Raw genomic sequence first — 23,731 nt, forward strand, 5'->3', positions numbered from 1 at the left:
ACTATTAAGGATATTAAGTAAAATTATTGATTATTTAGTAGTTTGTTTATTAAAAAAATATGTAACATCTTATAGTATCTTAAATACAGAAGTTCTGTAAAAATATTAAACACTACCTCTTTCTGAGCTCCAAACACGTAAAATGTCTTCCCTTCAAATTTCAGTTTATAGACATCACACCTAGAAAGAGAAAAAATATTTAAGTATAGGAAAAAAAATATAGATCTACAAGTAAAAAAAGTAACTAGCATGTAACTTTTCCTGATTAACAAAGTCAAGCAGGCAATCAAATTACAAAAGCCCTCTATGGGCCTTACAAGATTTAGGATAAAATTTTTTAATAGTTTGATTTTTTTAGAAAACATAAGCCCAGAGTATTACTTTTACATCCTTATGTACCTTCAAAGAATTAGCTTTGTCTGCTGGAAAGTGAAGAGGAAATTAAAGGTAGACAGAAGCTTATATTTATATTCTATTTATGGCACAGTTTGTAATTCCTCTTACATCTTAAAATCTTACAATGTCTGTTGTAATTAAATTGAGGGAAAGATAATATTATTTTCTCTATACTTATTTATCTGAGGCTTCATATCACATGTCTTAGTAAAAGACTACTTATTAAAGAACACAACAAGAAGAAAAAGATAATGTTTAGCAGCATTTGTTATAGACAGGCTTTTTGAGTTGCAAAATCTATATCAAAATTTAATTTAATCAAGGTCAAGTGCTCAATCTTCATATGGAATAACAGTGAACCATAAAAAGGCAATGTCATACCTCTGTTTAAATTGTAATGGAAATTTTGTCATTACCAGAGTTTAAATGGAGCCACTGCTGTTTTTGATAAATTTCCCAAAGAGTTTTGGATGTCAGAGTTGAAACAGGAATAATCTTGGAGGCAAGGACAATGCTATACCTGAAACTTTATAACAAGTGTTTTCCTTTTACATGAGAAAACAAAAAAAAACATTGATAAAAGTTTTATATTGAAAATAAAATCTCAAACATGAATTTGGGGTTTTATAATGTAGTGAAAATTTCAGCTAAAATTAGTTACATCTACTACCAGTCACTTCAAGACCTATGAAATGGAAGAAGCAGTACACAGTGTTCAGATAAAACTCACCAGACTGACCTTCTAGTCTCTACTGTAACACTGACTTTATTGGCCTCTCCTCCATCACTACTTTATTTTTTATCTGGTTGACACATTAATGCACTTAATAAGTATGCCTAGATCGCCCAGAGGATGCATTATCCTCAAGTAACATGAGAAGCTAAAAGCTGTGAGATTCATTTCCCACAGTATGGTGGGCACAGGCTTGGCGAGTGCTCCTCTCTCCTCAGTGTGCTGTAGACTGACATTACTGTTGTTTTCCTGTGCCAAAACCACAAACCACTGAAGTACTGTGACCACGGCTACCTGCAATTAACCCTGGGGAAACTACTGCAAATCCACTTTTGATAGGTGTATCCCCAGAGCTCCATATAGAACTCAACTGTACAGACAGGACAATGCTGATTTTACACTTCTGAGGATTTCAGGTTATTGAACATTCAGGGAAGTTTCTACAGATATGCAGCAAGGAGCCCAGTTTCACCTTTTTCCACCTTCTGCCTGTCTTGATCCCACAAGACAGGCTGAAAGCTCAGAGATAGAACAGTCACAACTGTTGTTGGCATGCACGTAGCAGCAGGGCTAAAATGAGATTATCAGTGTCTAAGCATGACTGGTCACTTTTCACCACGCTGCTGAGGGTGTGGCCAGCTGCTCTTAACATCATCTGCAGGAGCTCAGTTTTACCTCTTCCCCAAATGTGGCTGAGTGAGGCTAACAAATTAGGTAAGTCCAGGAGTTCAAATAAATCAAAGCCAGACTAATCAAGGACAATTGTATAAGTGCCCATTTCTTTTAAAAAGATGCTACAGAAAAAAATTCAAATGCATTCTCACCTCTACCTCCTCTGTTTACCGAATAAGCTCTTTTATGGTTTCAAATTGAGGGCAACTAAATGAGGAAATTGTAATATTTCCAAAAGTCAAAAAAAGATTAAGGTGGACTCTCTGCCAGTAAACCTCACTTGTGATTTACAGATAGCTGAAAAATCAACTTATTCAGTTTCAGCATTTGTAAATTATGTTGACTAATGAACTCTGTGGAATAATTTTCTTTGGGAAAATTGTTGTTATTGTGTTGTTATTGTTGTAGTTGTAGTTGTTGCTATCTAAAGTCCTTTAAAACAGAAACATAATGGGGCAGGAAAGGTAATATTCACATAGTTCTCCTTAAAGACAACAAATGTAGGTGAAGATGGTAGGAAGAGAAGACACAGGAGAAAATATGCTTATTTATTAAAATATTCTTATCTTATAAAATATCATATGCTTACCATTTTAATAAATGAATTCTTTTATTCCCCTGGAAAACTACAAATCCTGCAGCTGTGAATCCTAAAAATGTAGTTGTCCCAAATGAGTCCTTGAAAGAGAAAAAGAAACATAACATAACTTTCCCCTCATCCAATGAGGTATTTCTTACTGATTTTTTACTGATAGCATGAATTTTTACTCCATTCTAGATTACCTTTATTTTATTTTCCTCTTCAAAACAAATTTTGCCTTCAAAATATACACTTCTAAAGAAAAGGACAGCCCTTGAAATAAAGACCTCATTTATTTCTAGGCATGTGAGTAACAATATCTTATGGGTTGTTTCCATCTACATGTAGCTGATTACAGCAGGGACTCCTTAGGGTAGACTTACTAAATGAATTAAAAATGTACTTCTGTGTATGTCCAATTCTTAAAAGGAGGACTAACTACAAACCAGGGATTCATGTCTGCTTCAACATGTATATTTTTTTAAGATTTCACAATACACTGTTCCTCTGCAAGGTGTCGTGTTGGAAATACTACTTACTGACAGCATTTACTAACATAAGCTTCTGTTTTGTTCTCATGTACTCTTTCAGTATGAAACAGAAGAAATAGTGGTGCTTGCCTTTCCAGTTGAAAAGAAAATTTTCAAAATATTGCTCCACTATAAAAGTTCTGGCTTATAATTTTTGCTAAATGGCTGAGATGAATTTTGTATTAACTGGATTTTCTGTCCATCCAAAGTTCCATATCCTCATCTTGATAAAGGTAATCAACTTTATTATGCCTTATGTCTTAACAACAAAGTAAAGGGGAACAGAAACAGGGATGGTTCTGGAGCAGCAGCCATAGCCCTGAAAGGAGCATGTCATAAGGAGCCTGTGAAGAACCTTGCTTTGGGGTTCACTTCCAGAAGACAGACAAATTTTCCTTGGGCATGGGTGAAGAACCTCTGATTGGCCCTCACACTACAAGCCCTGCCACACAGGTGAAGAAGTAATTCTGAGTCAGTTATGCCTCAGTTTCTGGGATGCCTTTTGAAAATCTGCAGTATAATTTCAAAGTAAAGTTTACTATATCACAGACTTCATTAAGCTCTGAGCTAGACCCTGTCTTTCACACAGGAGCACCATTCCTAACAAAGTATATACAAAATCTTATGCAGTTTTGTGTTAGAGCTGACTGCTTAAGGATGATCACCACCAGAAGAGCTAACTAAAACAGTACTGCTGTCCAGCAGAGGAGATAATACACAGGTCAAAGCGAAAACACCAGTTAAAACACAAAACAAGTCACTTTAAAAATAAACACCTCAGATGATACAGATGCAATCAAGTAATTAAAAATGCATGCATACAAGATAATCAGAACTGGTAATTAACATCACCGTCTTACCAAGGACCACAAAATAACAAAGTGGGAAGTGGGAATGGGAAGCGGGTTTTCTTCCTTGTACCTTTGGCTTGCTCTTTTTACTAAGATTAGCATATTTTGATCATGTTTGAAAAACTGATCTGCCATAGACTATCAATGTTTTGCATTTTCTTATCAAAATAATGGTGAATCCTGAAAATTTTGGCAGACAAAAAATATTTCATACCTGTTGTAATTAAAAGAAACCTTTGCAGTAAATGCTAAGAAATTATGGACTATTATTAGAGCTTATGCCATTACAATCTCCTAAATACTCCTGTGATGTTCTTCTGCTTCCTCTGGAGAGGCCCATTTTTGACTGATGCACCAATGTTAGCCAGTCAGTGCTCTTCCAAGGCAAGGCCTAAGCACAATATATAGTTCCAGGGCAGCTTTTTAGAAATTGCTCCCTATTTGTGCCTGGATAAAAACCAGAGCTAAATTAACTCCATTACTATCTTTTAACTAAATGTTAGCAAAAATAATGTTTTATTAAAAGTTAGTAAAAAGAACTGTTACCTTGCAAGGATGAGGATCAACACCATAAGTTTCCAAAGAATTTGCTTTAAGAAGCAAGTTAAATTCAGCAACAGCTGGGCTCTGACCTCTGAAATTACAAAAGAAAAAGGAGTTTGACAACAAAAATAGGAGAAAAATACTTATTGACTGGAGAATTTAAATGCCTAGAGACAGAGGAAAGGAAAGATTTTACTGACATTCAAACTATTTCAACAATGTTTGGTTTGTAATCAAAAGAAAACTTTTCATATAATTTCTTCTGCTGAATTGTACAGTGCCTGATGTTTTCAGGTAAAATCTGATGATTTTTATAAATCCTGAGATAACAACAGCAGAGTTATCTCCTATTTTGAAAGTATTTCTTGTCTTTTGATATACCCTCATGTCAGCCTGATTATGAAATAAACCTAAGCATCTTTTTTCCACAAACTCTTGCTCCCCATTTCATTTAAAAGGATTGTGCAGATTAACAAACATTCCTTCCAGTGCAAGGTATAAACACAGCAATCATATTACACTGCCTACTCAGATGTATGTATAATTATAGCAGTGCCTGCTACCAACATGATAGCTCAGAATCTGTCAGCATTTCCATTTATACATCCCTATTTTTAGGATGTCTATAACCAACAATGAATATACACTAAAGCCTGAAACATGACAGGAAGACTTGGGGTGTAGAGTAAGTTTTATATGATATTTGGTAAGTACTGCCATTACAAGCTCTAACACAGATTTTCAATGTCCATTTGAAAGTGAACTGTTTCAAGTATTATATAACTGTATCTGTATGACTAGAGTACATGATTTTGAAAGATAATACGGTTTTATGATAATGAACAGTGCCTAGGACCTTTAGAAAGCCAGACCTCATAAATACTTTCCATGCAAGTAATTAAAAAAAAAAATAAAAACAACAAAAATTAAAAAAAAAAAAAAAAAAAAAAAAAAAAAACACAAAAAAAACCAAAAAAAAAAAAAAACAAGAGCCATAAAAAAATTTTCAAGAAGCATAGTGATAGTCATACTTTATTCTGCCCCTGAATTTTTTTGGGAGTCTAGCCTCTCACCGCGAATTGTACATAGGAATTGACAATTAATACTTCACTGTATTTTGTAGCATAATTTCTCTGAAAGCCTGTTACTCCCCATCAGGTAGAAACCAACAAGTATTGACATATGATATCCAGCATCTGACCTAAAGTTTAGTTTAATAATTAAAAGAACATCTAGCGTGCTTGTGGACATCCTGTTTTAAACATAACAGGATGATGACCTGTGGCAATGTAAGTATCAATAACCATTTCTGTAACAAAGTTCTAGAATTGCTCATTTTTACTTCACTGTTTATCATCTCCTAGTCAACCCCATGATATTTCTTGAGATTCTTCAAGATTTATTTGACACTACACAACCTTCACTTTATTTCAGACCACATTTTTGTGGATCTTTTCCTTCTAAATTAAAAATATATATTAGAGAAAAAGTGGCCTCCTTTGTCGTTCCTGTTTCAGTCTCTTTTCTCACCACTTGCCAGTGAGAAGAGCATGTATTAAGTGGAACACCAAAAATTACAAATGTGTATTTACACAGCTAATAGTTAAGGAGAAAGCAGCACAAAAGCAGTAATCAAAACAAAAATGCTTATTTTTTCACTCGGTTTTTTGGTAGCTCTACTAAGCTTTTGCTCCATTTTAAATACTACTGAATCACAACTTTATATGCCATCACAACTGTAAGACCATAAATGGCCATAAAATACAACAATTTTATTTCATGTACCAGTCAACTGCATTTGATAGAAGTAATTAACTAGTTTGACCTAAATTTCTTTGAATAGGTATGTTGCATAGTGAAAAGCCGAATGAATAGTTTGATTGCTTATTAAATATTGGGACTTACAAATACAAAGGATTACAAAACGCATTTTTTAATCCATCTCCATTTGCTGGTACAAAGTCAATCTTCTGATTTCAGTGGACCAAAAAGTGACAAGTAGTTTGCAACAAGGCCGTTTGGGGAGTTGGCATATTGAAATAGTTGGCTATTACTATTAAAGAGACATTAAAGAAAGCATTATCGGGCTCCCCTCACATACAGCCTTTGCAACTATGACGATTTTGTGTGCATCAAGTGAAACAAGCAGTGGTATTTGGGGAAAAAAAAGCAGAAGACATGGGCAAATTTGATCTTATCTGATTACAGACTAATCAAATGGCTACAATGCAAAGCCTTAAAAGAACATTACACAAAGCACAAGAGTCAAGGACAGTATCAAATAAAAAAATCCTCATTAATCTCTTATCAAAGGATTACCTTTTAAGCCTTGATAATATGCTTTTTTGTGTGTAACTTAGTAATGAAATTTTTCTTAGTAAATAAAAATATAACTGTAACAAATCCTTTCAGCAAAGTCAACTTTTTTTTTACCAATCACTGTTCTAACATTAGATATGCCTTGGCTGAAAAGCTCTTAAACTTTCTATATACAACAAACAGCCCTCCACAAGAATTTATAGTGTACTCACATATGCAAGTGTTTTACAGTGGAAAAATGGGGAATATTTAGGCAATACATATTTGCTTTGGAACTCAGTACTCTCAGGAATTTCAGGTCTCAGAGCATTTGTTGCTCTTGACCTTATTCTTCAGCATTAATTCAGCATTAAGGGAAAGATATATTCTCTTTCTATATGTTGCAGGCACTACAGCATCCATCTGTCACATGGCAAAGATACTGAACAGGAACAAAAAAAAAAACCTACTATTCAGAAAAGTTTCTGCATACCATACAAATGATAAAAAGCTGATTATTGGTGAAATTAGAGTTCCACAGCCACTAGCTGTGGAATTCATTATTCAACCTCTAGAAATCAATGAATCCAAAAGCTACTAATGAAATTTTAATGAAACAAATACTTCAATAGAACACTGAGATGTATGCAACACACTCTGTTTTAACTTCAGGCTCATGAGAAGTATGCACTAGAGGATGTAAAAGCTCTTTTTATTGCCCAAGGGTCAAGCAAGCTCAACAGGGAGTAACTTCCAGGGTGTGTCACAGTGGTGGTTTACTTCCTTCACTCACTGCCCATACCAATTCATTCCCATACCCCTTCATACCTTTCCTTTGAGGTATGTATCTGTTACACACTAAAGTTATACATCTTAGTGCAAGTTAGGGATGAAATAGCACAGGATTGAGCATTAACTCCTTTTGACAAAGAAGACCATGTAGCAAAAACAGCAAAGAAAAAGCATTTTCAATGCTATTCTCATCCCCTTGTTTCCTGAGTGCCATTAGTGAGGTAATTTGATTCATCTTCTCTGATTTTCTTACTGACTTATAAAGTGCTGTGAGATACTAGTGTTAATAAACTAGTAATAATAACAATTACAGTACACCCTTTTGCCTCATCTCTATGTCAAGAAAATGTACTTGCTGCAGAGTAGAATAGCCATATTTCCTAGCGTATTTCCCATCTATGTTTAATTTCTGGACATTTGCGGTTAGAATTAATGTCTTTTAAGAAAATAACACATAAATATGTGCATAATGATCTGGCCTCTAGAGACATTACATATTCACCTCCATGCAAACCAGAGACACCAGCCATGATGCTTTAAACAACACAGGCTCAGTCTCCATCAGCCACTCTGCTCTGCCCTGCAATCTTGGAGATATTTCACTGCGATCTCAGGAGAGACAACAGTAACAACTTCAAGAAGGATATTCTCCTATTAAATATTCTTGCTGTTATATCCCACATCTTGTAGAGAGCATCTCTCAGCAGAACTGAGTTACCCGGTGTTCCTTTTAACCTAAAGTAATGCTTGAGCTCTGCTGAAGCATCAGCACACTTAGCTGCACTGTACACTGAACACAGAATTGATTACCACATGAGTAAATTTTTGCTGTTGAATCTTTAAATCTTTTTACACGTAGCTGAGACTCCAATTGTTATAAAATTAAAGTGCTAATGGTCTTGATCAACTTTCACATTAAGCTCAGAATATTTTGGCAGATAGTGGAGATATTTTAAAATGAAGTCTTTTTTGCTACTATTTTTAGTCACAATAATGGTGCTATGTGGAATTGGAATAAACCTGCTGTGATTGCTAGTATTTTAGTTGTAGTGGAAAGAATAGCACAGTGGTGATGATAATCTCAAAGAGAAGCACTAAATGATGACGCTGGTAAATGAAATTGCATTGTAGGCTGTAGTTCAGTTTACCAGAATAATAAGGCCAGCATCAGCACATTGCCCAAGCAGCAGTGCAGCTCCCCAGGAGCTGCCCAATCTGGCACTGGCACCAGAAAGTCTTTAAATGAGTCTGTATATGGAAAGAAACATTATCAATTAGGAAGTCAATGAATTGGTGAAGATTGCTGAAATATACTAAACTTAGAAAGCTGCAGAACACTTAAATATCAATTTTAACTTTTACTGCAAAGCTGTTTTTCTCTCAGACAGATAAAATCCCAGTAAAACCCAAATAACCACTTTAAAGCAATAATCAAACTCTTTTACCAGGTCTATTAAATGCACACATGCTGTGATGGTATGTGTCACTTACATAACTCCTTCTACCAGAACATTTCAAATTACTTGTGCAGCTTCAGGGATCAGACTGAGATGGTGTTTCTGAAGCCTGTGTTCAGACATTTGTATTTCGGCTTTACTTCATAAATTGATGCAGTGACACAGACAGCTTTAAGTGCATTCAAAGACAGGACACATTTGCAGAAGAAATGCAGTTATAAAAACCCCATGTATTGATATATTTTTTTCAGTTTTCCAAAAGAGAATGGGAAAGACAACACTTGTCTGTGAAGTTCCTTTCTCTAGATTACTGTTCAGCTGCCTCTTCCACTAAATTCCCACTCAGGGAAAGCTGTGTCTCACCATAGAGCTTCTGGAAATATTCTCTGTACCACGCAAACATTAAGCGAACAAAAAAAATCTTGCTCTTACTATTTTCTAGTTAGTGAAACCACAATTACAAGAACAGTTCCTTGATTTGAATTGGTTTTAAGCACACTTCTGTCAGAAGAAATACGGTTTAGAAGGAAAAAGCTTTGAGGAAATCAGCACACATGGAATGCCTCAGGGAAAAGACTAGGTGACTATACTCCAACTACCTCTCTGATTTATCCAGATTACAACTGATAAAAATACTGGAGTGAAAACACTGGGAAAATGGAGCAGAATAGAAACAAATTATTCACCTATTATACCACACACAGTGATGTTTTGATACTTAGAGAATTAGTGATAGCGGCCAACATATGGCCTAATAGATAAATTTAAATTACTCCACTGGGAAACTCAGGCAGCATGTGATACCAAACCTGAAATGAAGAACACACTGGACTCAGCCCTCCAAAGCCCTCAGTATATTTTGTATAACCAGGATCTAAAAAGACTTTGGGCCCTGAGGCCTGGGAGGCACTTATCCCTGCAGTAGCCCAAGCCCTGCTCTGTTCCAGACATCCTGCTCAGCTCCACATAAACCTCAACAGATCCTTGATCCCCAGAAACATGGCTTTTGTCTCCTGTAACATGACTTGCAAGTTTTGGAGCATACTGTCTGTCCTTCCAATTGAATTCCCATAGTGTGTACGAGGCTGTTAGATATCAAAGTGATTAATGTACTACTAGAAGCTAAATTTAAAGTGTACATGAGTGGGCTACCAGCACTATCCATAAAACCACATAATATGCACTTTTAATTGTGTGAAGCACTTAAATGAAACAAATCCACCTTATTTTGGACTAGCTAAATCAAAATTTAGTTTTAGTACTTTTTCATGTATTCAATGTATGCTGAATTTCAATGTATACAGCATGCAAGAAGTTGTTTAATCTTGAATTAAAGTATATTTACACCCACAAAGAAAAGTATTTTCTAGCAACCATTGCCAAGTCTTTTAGGATATTACTCAGATAATGTTACTCCCAGATATTACTCAGACAATAACATTTATAGTTATGCTTGCCAGTGGCTCCACTGACAGCTGCACAAGAGCTGGAAAGCCACATCAGTGGAGACTGGGATATACTGTGCTCCTGCTGGCACCAGTGTAAAAGCCACATGGGAGCTGATGGGATGGCTAAGGGAACACAGTAAGAGTCAAAGGAGCACAGGAAATTGAAATGTGCTTAAATCCTTACTGAGTAGTTGCAATGTAGATGATGCAGCAAAGGATAAAAGTGTTATATGCCTTTCAAAACAAATTTAAACAACACGTCTCATTTAGCTTGGATCAAAGACAAGCAGTAATTTGCTACTCTGATTTTCAAGAAAATACTCCCTTTATCTTAACATTTTAAATGGTTTTTGAGATAGTTATTATCAGAAGATAGCAGTGATTTCATACCCTCAGAGGAAAATTTTCTTCTCCCAAAAGACAGTCTTTCACATGTGATTCCTGCAAAGCATTTGATACACACAGTAGAGACAAAAGCCTATTCAGTGACACCCAGGTATCTTGAGTCTGCATCCACATTGGCCATCCAAGGCAATAAAAACCCCATACATTTACCTATATGAGTTTAGCATTGAAAACAGGCATTTGAACAGGTCATGTAACTGAAAAAGTAAACATTTGTGGAGGACTTTCAGGTAAATTCAAGGCTTTTTACATAACATTTCCATAAATATGTGGTGTAATATTTCATATCAGAACTAAAAATGGAATACTAGTTTTCAGATGGCATATAAAAATACTTGACATTCAACTAGTGAGTTCTTTTTAAAAAAGGAAAAAAACAAAGACTCCCACTCCCCTCCCACAAAACCACCCAAAAACCAAACAAAAAAAAATCAGAAGAAAAACTCTACCAAAACATTAGTCCTGTAAACATAAATTCCCTTGTTAGGGACGTATGCCAATATTTCCTTTAGAAGTCTCTATTTTCTGGTGCTTAGCCTCTGGGAGCTATGGCTGAAAGGTATCTTTAAAACTAAGGAACTTTATCAGACTAAAAACTCTGTTAAAAGACATAAGACCTGATATCAAGTTCATTAGAAGGTATTTTTTTCTTCTGTGTTTTATCGTGTTCTCTAGCTCCCTCTCTCTTAATAAGGGAAGAATAGTTAATTAAAATTCACAAGACAACCACAACTCAACAAACGTGCCACGAATTTCTGTCACATTTATATTTTTGCAATTAAGTGCAACAGAAAATCACACAATGGATTATATTTTTTTAAACCCAGTGATGATCTCATAGCCAAAACCAATAAGAAATAATGATACCCTGTCATACATCTGCTTTAAGTAATTAAAAAAGGCTTCTAAATAACACTGAATGAGTCACTGGAAGCTGGCACAGCACTCTATTGTTACTTCTGAGACACTCCCCTCTTGAGCTTCATGGTCTTTTCTAAAGCTAAACTCTTCCGTCTTTCTGTAGGACAAAAGAAAAGTTGGAACCAATGAACAGTTTTTAAGGATGTTGGCACAGGATTCAGAGAAGATCTGGCCTCTTCCAAGCCCCAGGGCTTTGGTGATATGGGAGTCTACTGCTGGAGAGAGATGTCATCATCTTTGTTTGTTTACACATGTGACAAAAACAAAGAATCTGGCTCACAGAGCTGAAACTGAGAGGTTACAATTCTGAAGGCAAATGAATGGCAGCTGGATTAAAAAGGCTCTCAGTCTCTAACACGTCACTCGAGTATCTTGTATGAAAAGACCTGAGGGACTCCTTGCAACTCTTAAAAATACTCACTGAACAGCACAATATTAATTGTTATCAGAAAATTTGACTTGCTGAAGAATGCAATGAAACACATGTGCTAATCAATGCCAGAGAGAAGCCCATTTTTTCCTATATTTTTTTTTCCAGATAGTTATATTGAAATCTGATAATCTAGCACTGGAACTCTCTCTATATACTTCATTATATGTCAGATATGTTTTATTAATTTGTACTTCTAGAATAGAGATCCATGGAATTAAATACCCATAAAAAGGTAAAACTTCCATGACTGGCAAATGTCTTATGTAAAAAATGTTAGAAGAACATTGAAGAAGAATGTTTGGGGAAGAAAAAGAGCTGTAGTGGGAAATTACCAAATAGCTGCTACCCAGACAGCTCTGAAACTGCCTTCATTCTCTGATAAAAGAGAAATAGGTAAGGCACACAAGATGCTTACATAAGCAAAGAAAACAGAAAAAGAAAGATGGCAGTTCTTGAGGGCTGCAAAGAGCTATGAGCCACTGAGCCTAAAATTCATAACATACAAATTGGTAAAAGATAGAATAGAAAGAAAATTAAGGAATATAAGTGAAATACATGAGAAGAATTCTCATAGTTATGTCCCAAACACCTCCTGGTTTGTTTGTTTGTTTGGGTTTTTTTGTTTGTTTGTTTTGTTGGGGTTTTTTTTCCTAGGGACTAGCACATCCACTAGCAAAAAAGGTCAGCCTGATGCCATCTGATTTCCAAAAGGCAATAATGAATGGTGTCCCTTGACAAGACTACTGAAGAAATTCAGGGACATCATCATGTGCTGAGCAACCACTGATGGAAGGAATTCAGGACTTGGAGAATCCCAGAGGGACCTGTGTGAAAGTTTATAACATTTACTGTCACAGGATCAGACAGATTACGTCAGCAGAAAGGGGATTTAAAAGATGAGCTAAAAACGTGTCTGGTTATTCATAACAGGAGAACTAGATGATTGCATTCAAAAGGATGTGCAGGATTACACATTCATAAAAAAGCAAACCAACACAGAAAAATACATCTCTCCCAGTGTTACAAAATATCAAACCAACCAGCACTGGCCCACCAGCTTTCCATCTCCTCTCCTAACTTTAAAGAAAGCATGAGCCTGTTCTTGAAAGACTGAATTTATCAGACTTTTCAATAGCACCTTGGCTTAATTTATGAAATAACTTGTTTCTAAAGGTTGAATTTATCCTTTGGAAGTCTGTAGACACTGTATGGAAAAATACTGACAGTAAAATAAGTTATTCTTATTTTAAAACATTGTTTCTATGGGTCTGTGTACCATGCAGGCTGAACTGCTTTAAAAAAATGTTAGCTATAAACCATTTAAAAACTGATTACACTGAAAAAAATACTAAGAGCGTACATAGGTTTCAAGAATAAAATAAAGAAAAAAAAGAAAAGACATGTTAATACTGGCAAGCTTATTGCCATGAGTGTTGAACTTTATTTGCAAAATGTCTTTTATAGCCTTCTGGAAATAAAAAGTGTTTTAAGCTTTAACTCTCCTGAAAAGGAATTTTTCTCTTTTCTTAGCATATGTTCAAATATGAAAACAGAACACAGGGTAAGCAAGTGCAAAAGGCCTTGTAATCTTCCAATAAATAATGTCCATCTAGTTTATGTAATTAATAATTTGATTTAATTTGATTTTCTGCACATCCTGTGCCTTTCCCCGTGTTGTGAGGACCATCCTCAACTAAGCAAGATGCCAAGGTCCTCATGGAATCTTTCTCTAGACACTCTGCATGTCATTCACCAACAACCCTGAAGAGGGTATAGTTGCACAGCACACTGCTCCTTCTCTCCTGAAACTCATTTAACTTAAAAGCCAAATGAATGATTAATCTGTTTTCTCCTTTGCCTTTTGTTGCAGTACTAAAAGTTTAGGACAGAAAGAAGAGCATTCAGAGAGGTCTGGATCTCACCTCCTTAGTCTTCCAAGGAAGTTACTTAAATAAATTTCTGTGCAATTCACCACTATGCTAACCACCTACAGATAAAATAACCTAATTATAATTTCAATCAGGTCAATATCTACCAAGAATTTTAGAATTGCACTACAGACAGAAATTTCTGAGCAAAAACCATGTGCTACATAAATGAAAGATGTTGTTCCACTAATCAACTAGAGCAGCTCTGATCATGAGAGCTGTTCCCACTAACCAGACCTACATTTCAAGCAAATGAAGTCTAAATTACCAGCAGTCATGCAGGAATCAGCTATGATTAATGAAGGTTAACAGGCAAAGAAAACCCCCTAAGCTGAAACCACATTTTCAAATACAGCCTATCAGACAGCATATTGGTAGAGCTTCTATTATAATTCATGGAACAAACCCTCCTAAGTTAACATGCACTACTTGGAAACAGATAAAAGTATTTCTTAGCTGTCTTTTTATCAAACAGCATTATAAATTACCTGAATTCATTTTTATGCATTTCAGCTATTTTCTTCTCAAGCTTTTGTGACTGCTTTGGAAAAATCTTAAAGTCACTGATGTAATTCTCTGGGTGTTCATCAGGATCATAGTCACCAAGCTCAGCTGAACAGATCCAAAACACAAAACAAAACAGAAAAATTGAATTGCAACACTAATTAACAGGGAAAGAAGTCAGTAAATGCATTGTAATTCAAGGTACACACTCAGTAAGAATCCATTACATCTCAAGAAATGCTTCTTTGAGGAATTTATAATAAACTGAAACAACAAAATCCTTATACCTGTCACTTTAATCAATGAGTTTCAAGAGAAGTTCATTGCCTTATTAACTACTGCATTAATTAGCAATATTGAACTATTTTCTGTGGCAGAAAATGCTCTGTAAAACAGAAGCATTGGCAAGGTTCCCCTTTGAGTATTTATTTTTCTGGTACCAGGCAGATCTAAAATAATGGATTCCTGATTCTCCCCTTTTTCACGTGATTTATCTACACTGGCATGGAGTGGTCCTCATTCTGTTCTAGCAGAGAAACATAGGCCACAATGTTAATCAAGGTAACGGGCAAATTTGATTTCTCTTCTAAAAGAAGTGTTACTTAGGTACACAAACCTGACATTTGATGTTCTAATTTTCTGAATGAGCCTCATTTAATAGGGGCTGGGCTCAGTTTTGGCTTGGATACACTGCCTTCTAATGCATTAAGAGCTTTGTTCACCTTAAGGCAGAATAAAGGGAACTTTCACGCATATGATTTCCCTAATCTGACATATAGATGATTATTCCTCTCTGTACAATTCAAGTCATCTATCTCAATTTTGTCCTGAGGAAATGATAGAGAGAGAGGGGGGGAAATAAAAAAAAAAAAAAGTTAGGGAAAACTAAAATTAGGGAAACTAAAAGTTAGGGGAAACTAAAATTTCTTTCCCCTTGAATTACATCTTCTATTTTTGTCAGAGATTCCACACAGGTCTTTCACATAAGAAAGAGCATGAAATGACACTTTTTTTTTGCTTAATTCAAATGGAATAGGCTATATTTCCAGTCAAGATTCAGAATAGAGTTTTTCTCTTTTGGTAAGTGGAATCTAACGATTATGCCATACTTCTTCATCAAAATGCTAAGATAACTTACTCTGTTTAACTTTTTTAAGCTCCACTTCATTGGCTAACTGGCTGAATTACTTAAAAGGCTTCACAGTGCACATCAATAGAGGGAAACAGTATAACAACAAGAAGAACAAGTTAGTGCTAGATGTAGTCACACAAGTTTTGCATTGCTTATTTGACAGAACCAACATATGAGTGAAGTATTTAAAGAAGCCTGCTGTTCACACTTACCTTGGACTATACAGGCACCCAAGTAGGCAGCATCAGAAAAGGAACACAGCAAACGGCCGTGGAAAATGTCCCTTTTGATTTGTAGATATAAGAGGTATCTGAAATATAATTTTAAAAATTAAGAAACAATGTGCTGCCTTTTTGCAACAGATTTAACATATCAGTGTGAAACCAGCTGCGCAACTATTTGGAATCTTCCTCTTGTTATTTCAAATGGCAGGAAAAAAGGCAAAACACAAACACAAGAAAAAAAATAGAGGTAATAGATTTTTTTTTTCAATAACAGTGAAATAATAAGGGCAAAAATAACACAACCCCACATAAAATGTCATAGAACAAAGAACAAGCTTTATTTAAAATATATCTATTAAAATGCTCATTAATAATGTGAAATAAATTATGGTAATGTGAGCTTGTTTGAGCACCCCTGTTCTCATTATATACAAGTTTACACAAGGAAATCTTTCTCTTACTGTAGGCAAAATAGCACACTGACCACAGTGAAGATTATTTTCCTCTTCTGGTTTTGGGGTTTTTTTGGCTTTGTTTTTTGTTTTTGTTTGTTTTGGTGGGGTTTTTTTTGTTTGTTTGGTTGGGTGTTTTTGTGGTTTTTTGTTCTGGGGTTTTTTTGGGTTTTTTTGTTTGCTTGCTTTGATTTGGTTTTGGTTTTTGTGGTTTTTTGTTTGATTTTTTTTAATCTGTAAAGAATCCCAGATGACGTTTGAAGGGAGCAATAATTTCATGAGGCCTAAAGAGCCACAGGCATAGGGCACCTGTCATGCAAGGGGTCACCTCTCCCGTTCATCTCTTTCTCTAAAGAAATGGGGAGCAGAAAACAAAAGGTTCCTTCTACCTGTCCTCTGCCTTCTACCGCAGAGACCTTCTACCACTCAGAGCTTCTTTCCCAGCACCTAGCAGGTTACAGCCACGCCATCCATCCACTTCACCCCTCTGGGAAAATAACCTCTTTCAACATTGCTTCAGCTAGACAAAATCTACCCTCTTGAGGGTTCCATTAAGATTCAGTGGTTTCTGCAGACCATCAGGACACTCCTTGACACTGACAGTCCTCTCCAACCTTGAGCAACATACAACATAGCCAATAAAAATGTAGTTTATGAGTAACACCAATGTCAGACATATTTTGTCCAAGTTACCTTCTGTTGTTACCTGGTCATATCATGAGCTTCTGCATCAAGAGCAAGCCTGGAAATATTGTCTGAAGGGCAAGAGAAACTTTTCTCCATTCCTTGGATTTTTACTGAATACAATTAATGGGATACAGTAATCAATGATAAAAGCAATCTTCTCTCATTCTAAACACATCCCTTTATTGCATTGCAAGATCTACAGGATCTTTAAACGTCAGGGTTTTTTGGGATTTTTTTTGGTTGTTTGGGTTTTTTTTGCAGCACCTTATTTTCCCCCCTGTAATCAACATCTAGTAAGAGCTGACAAATTCACTTCTCTGTGTTGGTACTGCTATTCTACAGGTAGATCACAGAGGAACTACCTGTAACAGAGTGCACCAGAGGCCTCAGAGAGATGAAGTAAAAATTCTTAATCTGCAATGACAGTGTACCAGAAAAGGTTCGGTATATTGATGCAAATACCATATATAACTTGGGCAATTGAGCAGTCCCTACACAAAAAATTTTGGTAAGATTTTCCAGGGTAAAAAAATGGGATGCCATTCTCCAGAGGGACCATTAGCTTGAGGCCAAACTGTGTTCTGCTTTTAAGCAGTGCCAAAAAAACCTACCCAATGTTTCAGAGCATGGCTTGTTAGCCAAGCTGTGAGGTCAACAGATCAAGATGTGTCATTTCTAAGCAAATAGTTTGTTACTGACCACAACTGAAGATCTGTCAGTTTGTTGTCATTTGCCAACAAAACCAAGCTGTGTGGGGGTCTGTCAACATAGCTGAAGGGAAGTGATGCCATCCAGAGGGACCTTAACAGGTTTAAGAAACAAGCCTGCTTCCACACGCATCTGTGGAAACATTATGAAGCTCAACAAGGCCAGCTGTAAAGTCCTGCACATGGGTCAGGGCAATCCAAAGCACAAAGACAGGCCAGACAGAGAATTAATTGAGAGAGCAGTCCTGAATTGAGAGAGCAGTCCTGAAGACAAGGACATGGGGATGTTGGCAGATGAAAAGCTCAATATGACCCAAGAGTGTGCAATGACAGCCCAGAAATCCAATCTAATGTAGGGCTGCATCAGAAGAGGTGTGAGCAGCAGGTCAAGGAAGGAGATTCTGCCCCTCTACTCTGCTTTGGTGAGACCCCACCTGGAGGACTGCATCCAGCTCTGGGGTCTGCAACACAAGAAAGAGATGGACTTGCTGGAACAAATCCAAAGAAGAGCCACTAAATTGATCAGAGGGCCAGAGCACCTGTCCTATGAAGACAGGCTGAGATCTCTACAGCAAGAAGGGCAGCCTGGAACAGGACTAAGACTTCAGAGCTCTTTCAAATGAAAAAGATAAATGTATTTTCAATTGAAAGGAATTTTTGCACATTTTACCAAAGACTCACTAAACTACAGCCATCTCCTGTAATACTGATGTAGTAATTTATGACCCAGGTCAGCAAAAGCTTATGAAAAAAACTCCTGACTCCTAAATTCACTAAGGTGTATTTATGTACTTAAAACTGCAAACACTTACAGAAATAACTTGCAAAATAACTGATTTTGCTTCTTCATGTGTCCTTCCACTGTAGCTGTTTTTTCCAAGCCCTGGCATATCTTTATAATTTGATTTACAGCCCTAAGTATAAGAAGCTAGTAAACTTATGCTTACATTCACAAATGTCTCTCATTGGAATAACCTCATTTCCATCTATTATCTGTTTGCAGTACAGATGACTCAACTTCAGGTCAGCCAAACCTTTCCTGTCATGCAGATTAAGGGTCAGCAATATCTATTCTTGTTTTTAAGCAGGCATCATGACCCCCAGCGACCATGTTGCTAGCTGCTTAACAGACAACTTATCTATTTTAAGGTGTTCAGTGAGGCAAGAAAGCTTTCCCACAGCCAAACTTTGTGATTTGGCCACATAGTGGTTTTTTATTTTGTTCAAGTCACTTCATACCGTTTATTCCCATAGCAAATGTATCTCCCAGTGTTGTTACAGTCTTTCCAGCTGACCGATATAGTCACCTCCCGAGATCCAGCAATTCTTTAAAAGCTGCTATCTCAGCATGGTGTCTGACTTTGATTCACCACTCTTTTCCATGGTGCTGTGTGTGGTACAGAGTGGCAGAAGGCAAATGACTGTGTTTACAACATTCCTGGATTGGGTGTCCTTCTACCTAGAAGAATTTTTGAGTTCTTTTTGCATATTATTCTGAATAACAACTTTGCATTTTCTCTTCCACAGCAGATATCATCAAGCACACTGCAGGAGCACCGCTTTCCTGCCAAAGTACATGAATTTCTACTAAACACTAACTACTACATACAAGTATGTAATATCACAAATAAAGAGAACATATTTTCTATGCTTTACAGAGCCATGAAGAGAAAAGGGCTGAACATGAGCCAGCAGTGTGTCCAGGTGGCCATGAAGGCCAATGGCATCCCAGTCGTTATCAAAAAAAGGTGTGTCCAGAGGGACTAGGAAAGAGATTCTCCCTCTGTACTCAGCACAGGTGAGGCCATACCTTGTGTCAAGTTTTGTGGTCTTCACTTCAAGAAGGACAAGGAGATGCTGGAGCGAGGTCCAGAGAAGGACAAAAAGACTGGGGAAGGAACTGGAGCACAACTGCTACAAGGAGCAGCTGAGAGAGCTGGGGTTGTTTAGCCTGGAGAAGAGGAGGCTCAGGGGAGACTTACTGCTCTCCACAACTGCATGAAAGGAGAATGCAGCCAGGTGGGGCTTGGTCTCTTCTCCCAGGCAACCAGTGACAGGAAAAGAGGACACAGTCTTAAGGGATGACTGTGCATTTAGGGGAAGTTTAGGTTGGACATTAGGAAGAATTTCTTCACAGAATAGATAATTAGGCTTTAGAATAGGCTGCCCAGAGAGGTGCTGGAATCACTGTCCCTGGAGGTGTTTAAGACAAGGCTGGACGTGGCACTCAGTGCCGTGGTCTACTGAATATGGTGGTTTTAAATCATAGGTTAGACTCAATTATCTCAGATATCTTTTCAAACCAAATTGTTTCTGTGACAGAAAAAACAATTATATTAGCTAAAATATATTGCTTACTTGTTTTATAATACTTGAGACGGATTTTTGATATACTTTAAAATAAGAAAAAGTCATCACTCTGAAATCATTAACTCAGGGTACAGAAGCAGCCAAAAAACAAAGCCAAGAGAATGTTGGGCAACACTAGGAATGATATTGTGAAAAAGATAGAGGGGCATTTTGCCGGTACTTAAAGCCTTGAAGAAATCACGCCTTGAATTTTTACCTAGCTCTGGTCCCTTCAGCCTGAGTAGGACATAGCTGAGCTTGATCAATATAGAAGAACTAAAATTAATGAGAAGACAGAGCCTCCCTCACAGGGCAAGGTAGTGATTAAGGGAGAATAAGAGTGAGTCTTCTGAAGTCTTCTGAGTGGGAAAGGCGAATGAAGAACTACTGTCCACTGAATCCTCAACACTAGAGCTAGGGGAAAATCAGTGAAATCAGGAAATTGCGTAAGGCAGAGGAAAGAAAGCATCTGACATAGCAGATAGTAAACCAACTGCCTCAGAAGATTGTGAAGAAAAATAGTATTACCAAGCACAAAAAAAAAGAATGATTACACAAATATGAGCAAAATATCCAGAAAATAATACTAAAATTAATATGCAGGAATTTAAGTGTTGAAAGTTCTAATATAACAACTCCAAAACCCTTCAGTGAATTTGGATGGGAAGGAGATCATCTATTATATTTCTTGTTTTTTTGAAACAGTAGGAAAGTTCTGTTCATGATAGCATGGCTTAAAACCATTTGTAAAACAGATACTCATGACAATAAGCATGCCACACTGATGTCAGTACAGCTGTTGCCCTTTTTAACCTATCTGATCAGTCATAAGCCAAATTCTAGTAGAGGAATTAGGAACTGGAGGTATATCTATCATTATTTCAAAGGATAATCTTCATCCAAACACAAGAAAAAGGAAAATTCTACTCCTCTTAAAATATCTAACACCAGAAGTAGTAGGAATCACCTTGTTAGTGTATTTGAGAAACTGCATGACTAGTTCTGTGTTAACAGGCACCTGTAGAAAGAATCACCCTTCTTGTTCTACACCTTCTGAAGAAATATACTAATGCTAAAACATATTGAAGGTATCAGTACTCCCTATCTTCATTCTGAGCCTATACCCCTCTTATACTGCCAAATTGTGGATTCCTATTAATAAAAAAATGCCCAAAACCACCCAAACCTATTCCTTCAGAAAGAAGTATTTCATTTTATGCCCTGGGGTGGGTGGTAGGAAGGTGACTTTAATAACAGCTTTTAGGAATCTCAGATCTCTGACTTCTGCAGTCAGGATTATGAATGCCACTTGCAGTTAGCAAGACATGGGTTTGTTCCCCTGGCTTCAGAGCTGGTCACTGCCTGTATGGTCTTTCCTTGGGAAAAGGTGGTAAATTACCATCCCAGTGAGTTTCTTGGCAGCACAGGCTACTGGGGAAAAAAATCTTTATTGTTACTTAATATTTCAATGAGTAAAGCAGGCTAAGGAGTGGCAAAAGATAAGCATTGTTTTGGCTCCTGGCTACGTGAAAATCCCACCACAGCACGGGAATAGTAATTTCTGCAAAACACCATGACAGGACTGCATCTTCTCATCCATTCTGCCTTCCCCTCAGAGGACCACAAGAAGAGCTCTGAACATGTACAAGGTCTCTTCTCCCTCTGGTACAATCTCCACTAAAAAAAACCATGACCCTTCTTGGTAATTTTTTCCCTACTCTGAATGTTATCTGCAAGCCTGAGGTGTCGAGTGCTCTTACTAAAAAATACCTCACTTTTAAGATTTGTGCTATTCAATCTGATTGCAACTGCAATACTGTTAAAACTAAAAACTCACTTGGCAACTGCCAAAGTGTCCTTGACAAAGCCAAAATAGATAAGTGTACTTTCATAGATATCAAAGCATAGCTATGACTGCATTCTTCAAGAAGAGCAGAGCCGGGTACCAGGAAGAGCAGAGGTAGTCCTAAGTGATGTCTGGAACAGGGCTAGCAGCACAGGCCCACTCGTATGAACTCACCTTAGAGCTATTGGTTAATAGCACAGATACATTGCACAAATTTCTAACTTGCAAATAAATCACTTGATATTGAGGCATTAAGAACCAGATCCATTCACGCATTAACAATCACTGTCAAATTCAACTGGCCTCCTGCTTCTGAAGGGAAAAGGAGCAGACCCTTCCAGCACATGGCAATATCTAGCTGATTGAGCCTGGTCTAGACAAACACTGAGTGTGCCATGTTTGCATAACCCAAGTCTTTGTCATTTTATATGACTTCCAATTAAACAATTCTTTTGTCTGCTATACTTGAGACACTGATTTATGACAGACTTGTTATTGAAGAAATGCTTCTTGGATTATGAAGTATGGATTGGGGGAAAAGGGCATGATGAAAGCTAGTTGAAATAATCCATCTTCGGTTAATTCCACCAGCTATTCACCCATGCCCTCTTCTAGAACATTTTTTTTCCTATAATAATCATGGCTTATCATTGATACAGTATTATCTGTAGCATTTTAGAGCATTCCTTTGGGACCTCAAATGACTTTCTAGTCTCTCATTTTAATTGTACATACACACTAAAATGTAGGAATTTGAAGATAAGAGAGCATGAGGCCCTGGGATTCTTTCATATATAGTAAAAAAACCCCCACTGCTTTATTTATTACCTAAACAAGAACACGGAAAATAAATAACAAAATAGAAATCTGTGCCCAAGTATGATCAGTGTTTTGATCTATCTGTTCATATTCCCTTGATTGTTCACATCTTGTTCATGTACAGCATCTCAGGCTTTCCCAGCTGTGGGCTCTGAGCTGTGAACAAGAGCAGGAAAGAATGGCATGGAGCAAAATATCTGTGCTTTTCAGAGTCTGCTGGGATGCTGTGTACGCTGTGCATTGAGTGATTTCTGCAGGTAAAACTTTCTTCACAGTAATTTTTATCTTTGTATGCCATGCCAGCAGAATAACCTTGGGCATTATAGTGAATATCCTATTTTCTGCACACAGTTCGATGCACACGGCAAAAGAAAACCTCTCCCCATCAAGATATCATGCTTTCCGGAAAAACAAAGGGAATTAACCACAAAATATTTGATTTTTTTAAAGAAAATTAAGAGAAAAGGAAATTAACAATAATACCAAAACAGTATGTATTCAAGGCCTCTATCCCCAGTCCTGTCAAGCTTCATTACAAATGCTGATTTAAAAAGAAAAGAAAGTGAAATTATGTTTTGCAGGTATGTGTGGCAGGGGACAGGGGAGATGTGAAGATGTGGTGTCATGTTGCTATTGCATAATTAAAAACTGGTGCTTATTACTCTCATTAGATATGCTCAATTATGCCAGTTAAATGCTATTTTCTAAAATTGAAGGACTTCACACCATCTGTAAGTGACAGATAACCAGACCTAGAAAGCCACAGATGTAACATTCAGAAGAGCCTGATATTCTCCACATACTACACATGGAGCAGAACTCAAACCCTCAGAGATGGCCATAGTGTAAAGGAGTGTGTTGGGTTTGCATGGCTAAGCTTTGGTAACAGTGGGGATACAGGGGGGGCTTCTGTGAGAAGCTCCTGGAAGTTTTCTCCACGTTCAGCAGAGCCAATCCCTGGTGGCTCCAAGACAGACATGCCATTGGCCAAGGCTGGGCCTGTCAGAAATGGTGATAACACTGC

General features: G+C 37.0%; 1 protein-coding gene across 5 annotated transcripts in view; it reads right to left on the reverse strand.

The window, feature by feature from the left end:
• FRMD3 (FERM domain containing 3) overlaps window positions 1-23,731 on the reverse strand; it is a 135,316-nt gene that overhangs the window by 22,890 nt on the left and 88,695 nt on the right. For 4 of the 5 annotated variants that reach the window (XM_064402848.1, XM_064402849.1, XM_064402850.1 and 1 more), the window contains 5 exons: window positions 15,836-15,933; window positions 14,476-14,599; window positions 4,309-4,396; window positions 2,391-2,479; window positions 117-180 (listed from right to left, as the gene is read on the reverse strand). In XM_064402848.1, coding sequence (XP_064258918.1) covers window positions 117-180; window positions 2,391-2,479; window positions 4,309-4,396; window positions 14,476-14,599; window positions 15,836-15,933 — 463 coding nt within the window. Of the gene's footprint in view, window positions 1-116; window positions 181-2,390; window positions 2,480-4,308; window positions 4,397-14,475; window positions 14,600-15,835; window positions 15,934-16,688; window positions 16,708-23,731 lie in introns of those variants that run through there. The other variant, XM_064402851.1, reaches the window with a different exon arrangement.

The sequence above is a fragment of the Passer domesticus genome, chromosome Z (assembly GCF_036417665.1).
Source record: "Passer domesticus isolate bPasDom1 chromosome Z, bPasDom1.hap1, whole genome shotgun sequence".
NCBI classification, from domain to species: domain Eukaryota; kingdom Metazoa; phylum Chordata; class Aves; order Passeriformes; family Passeridae; genus Passer; species Passer domesticus.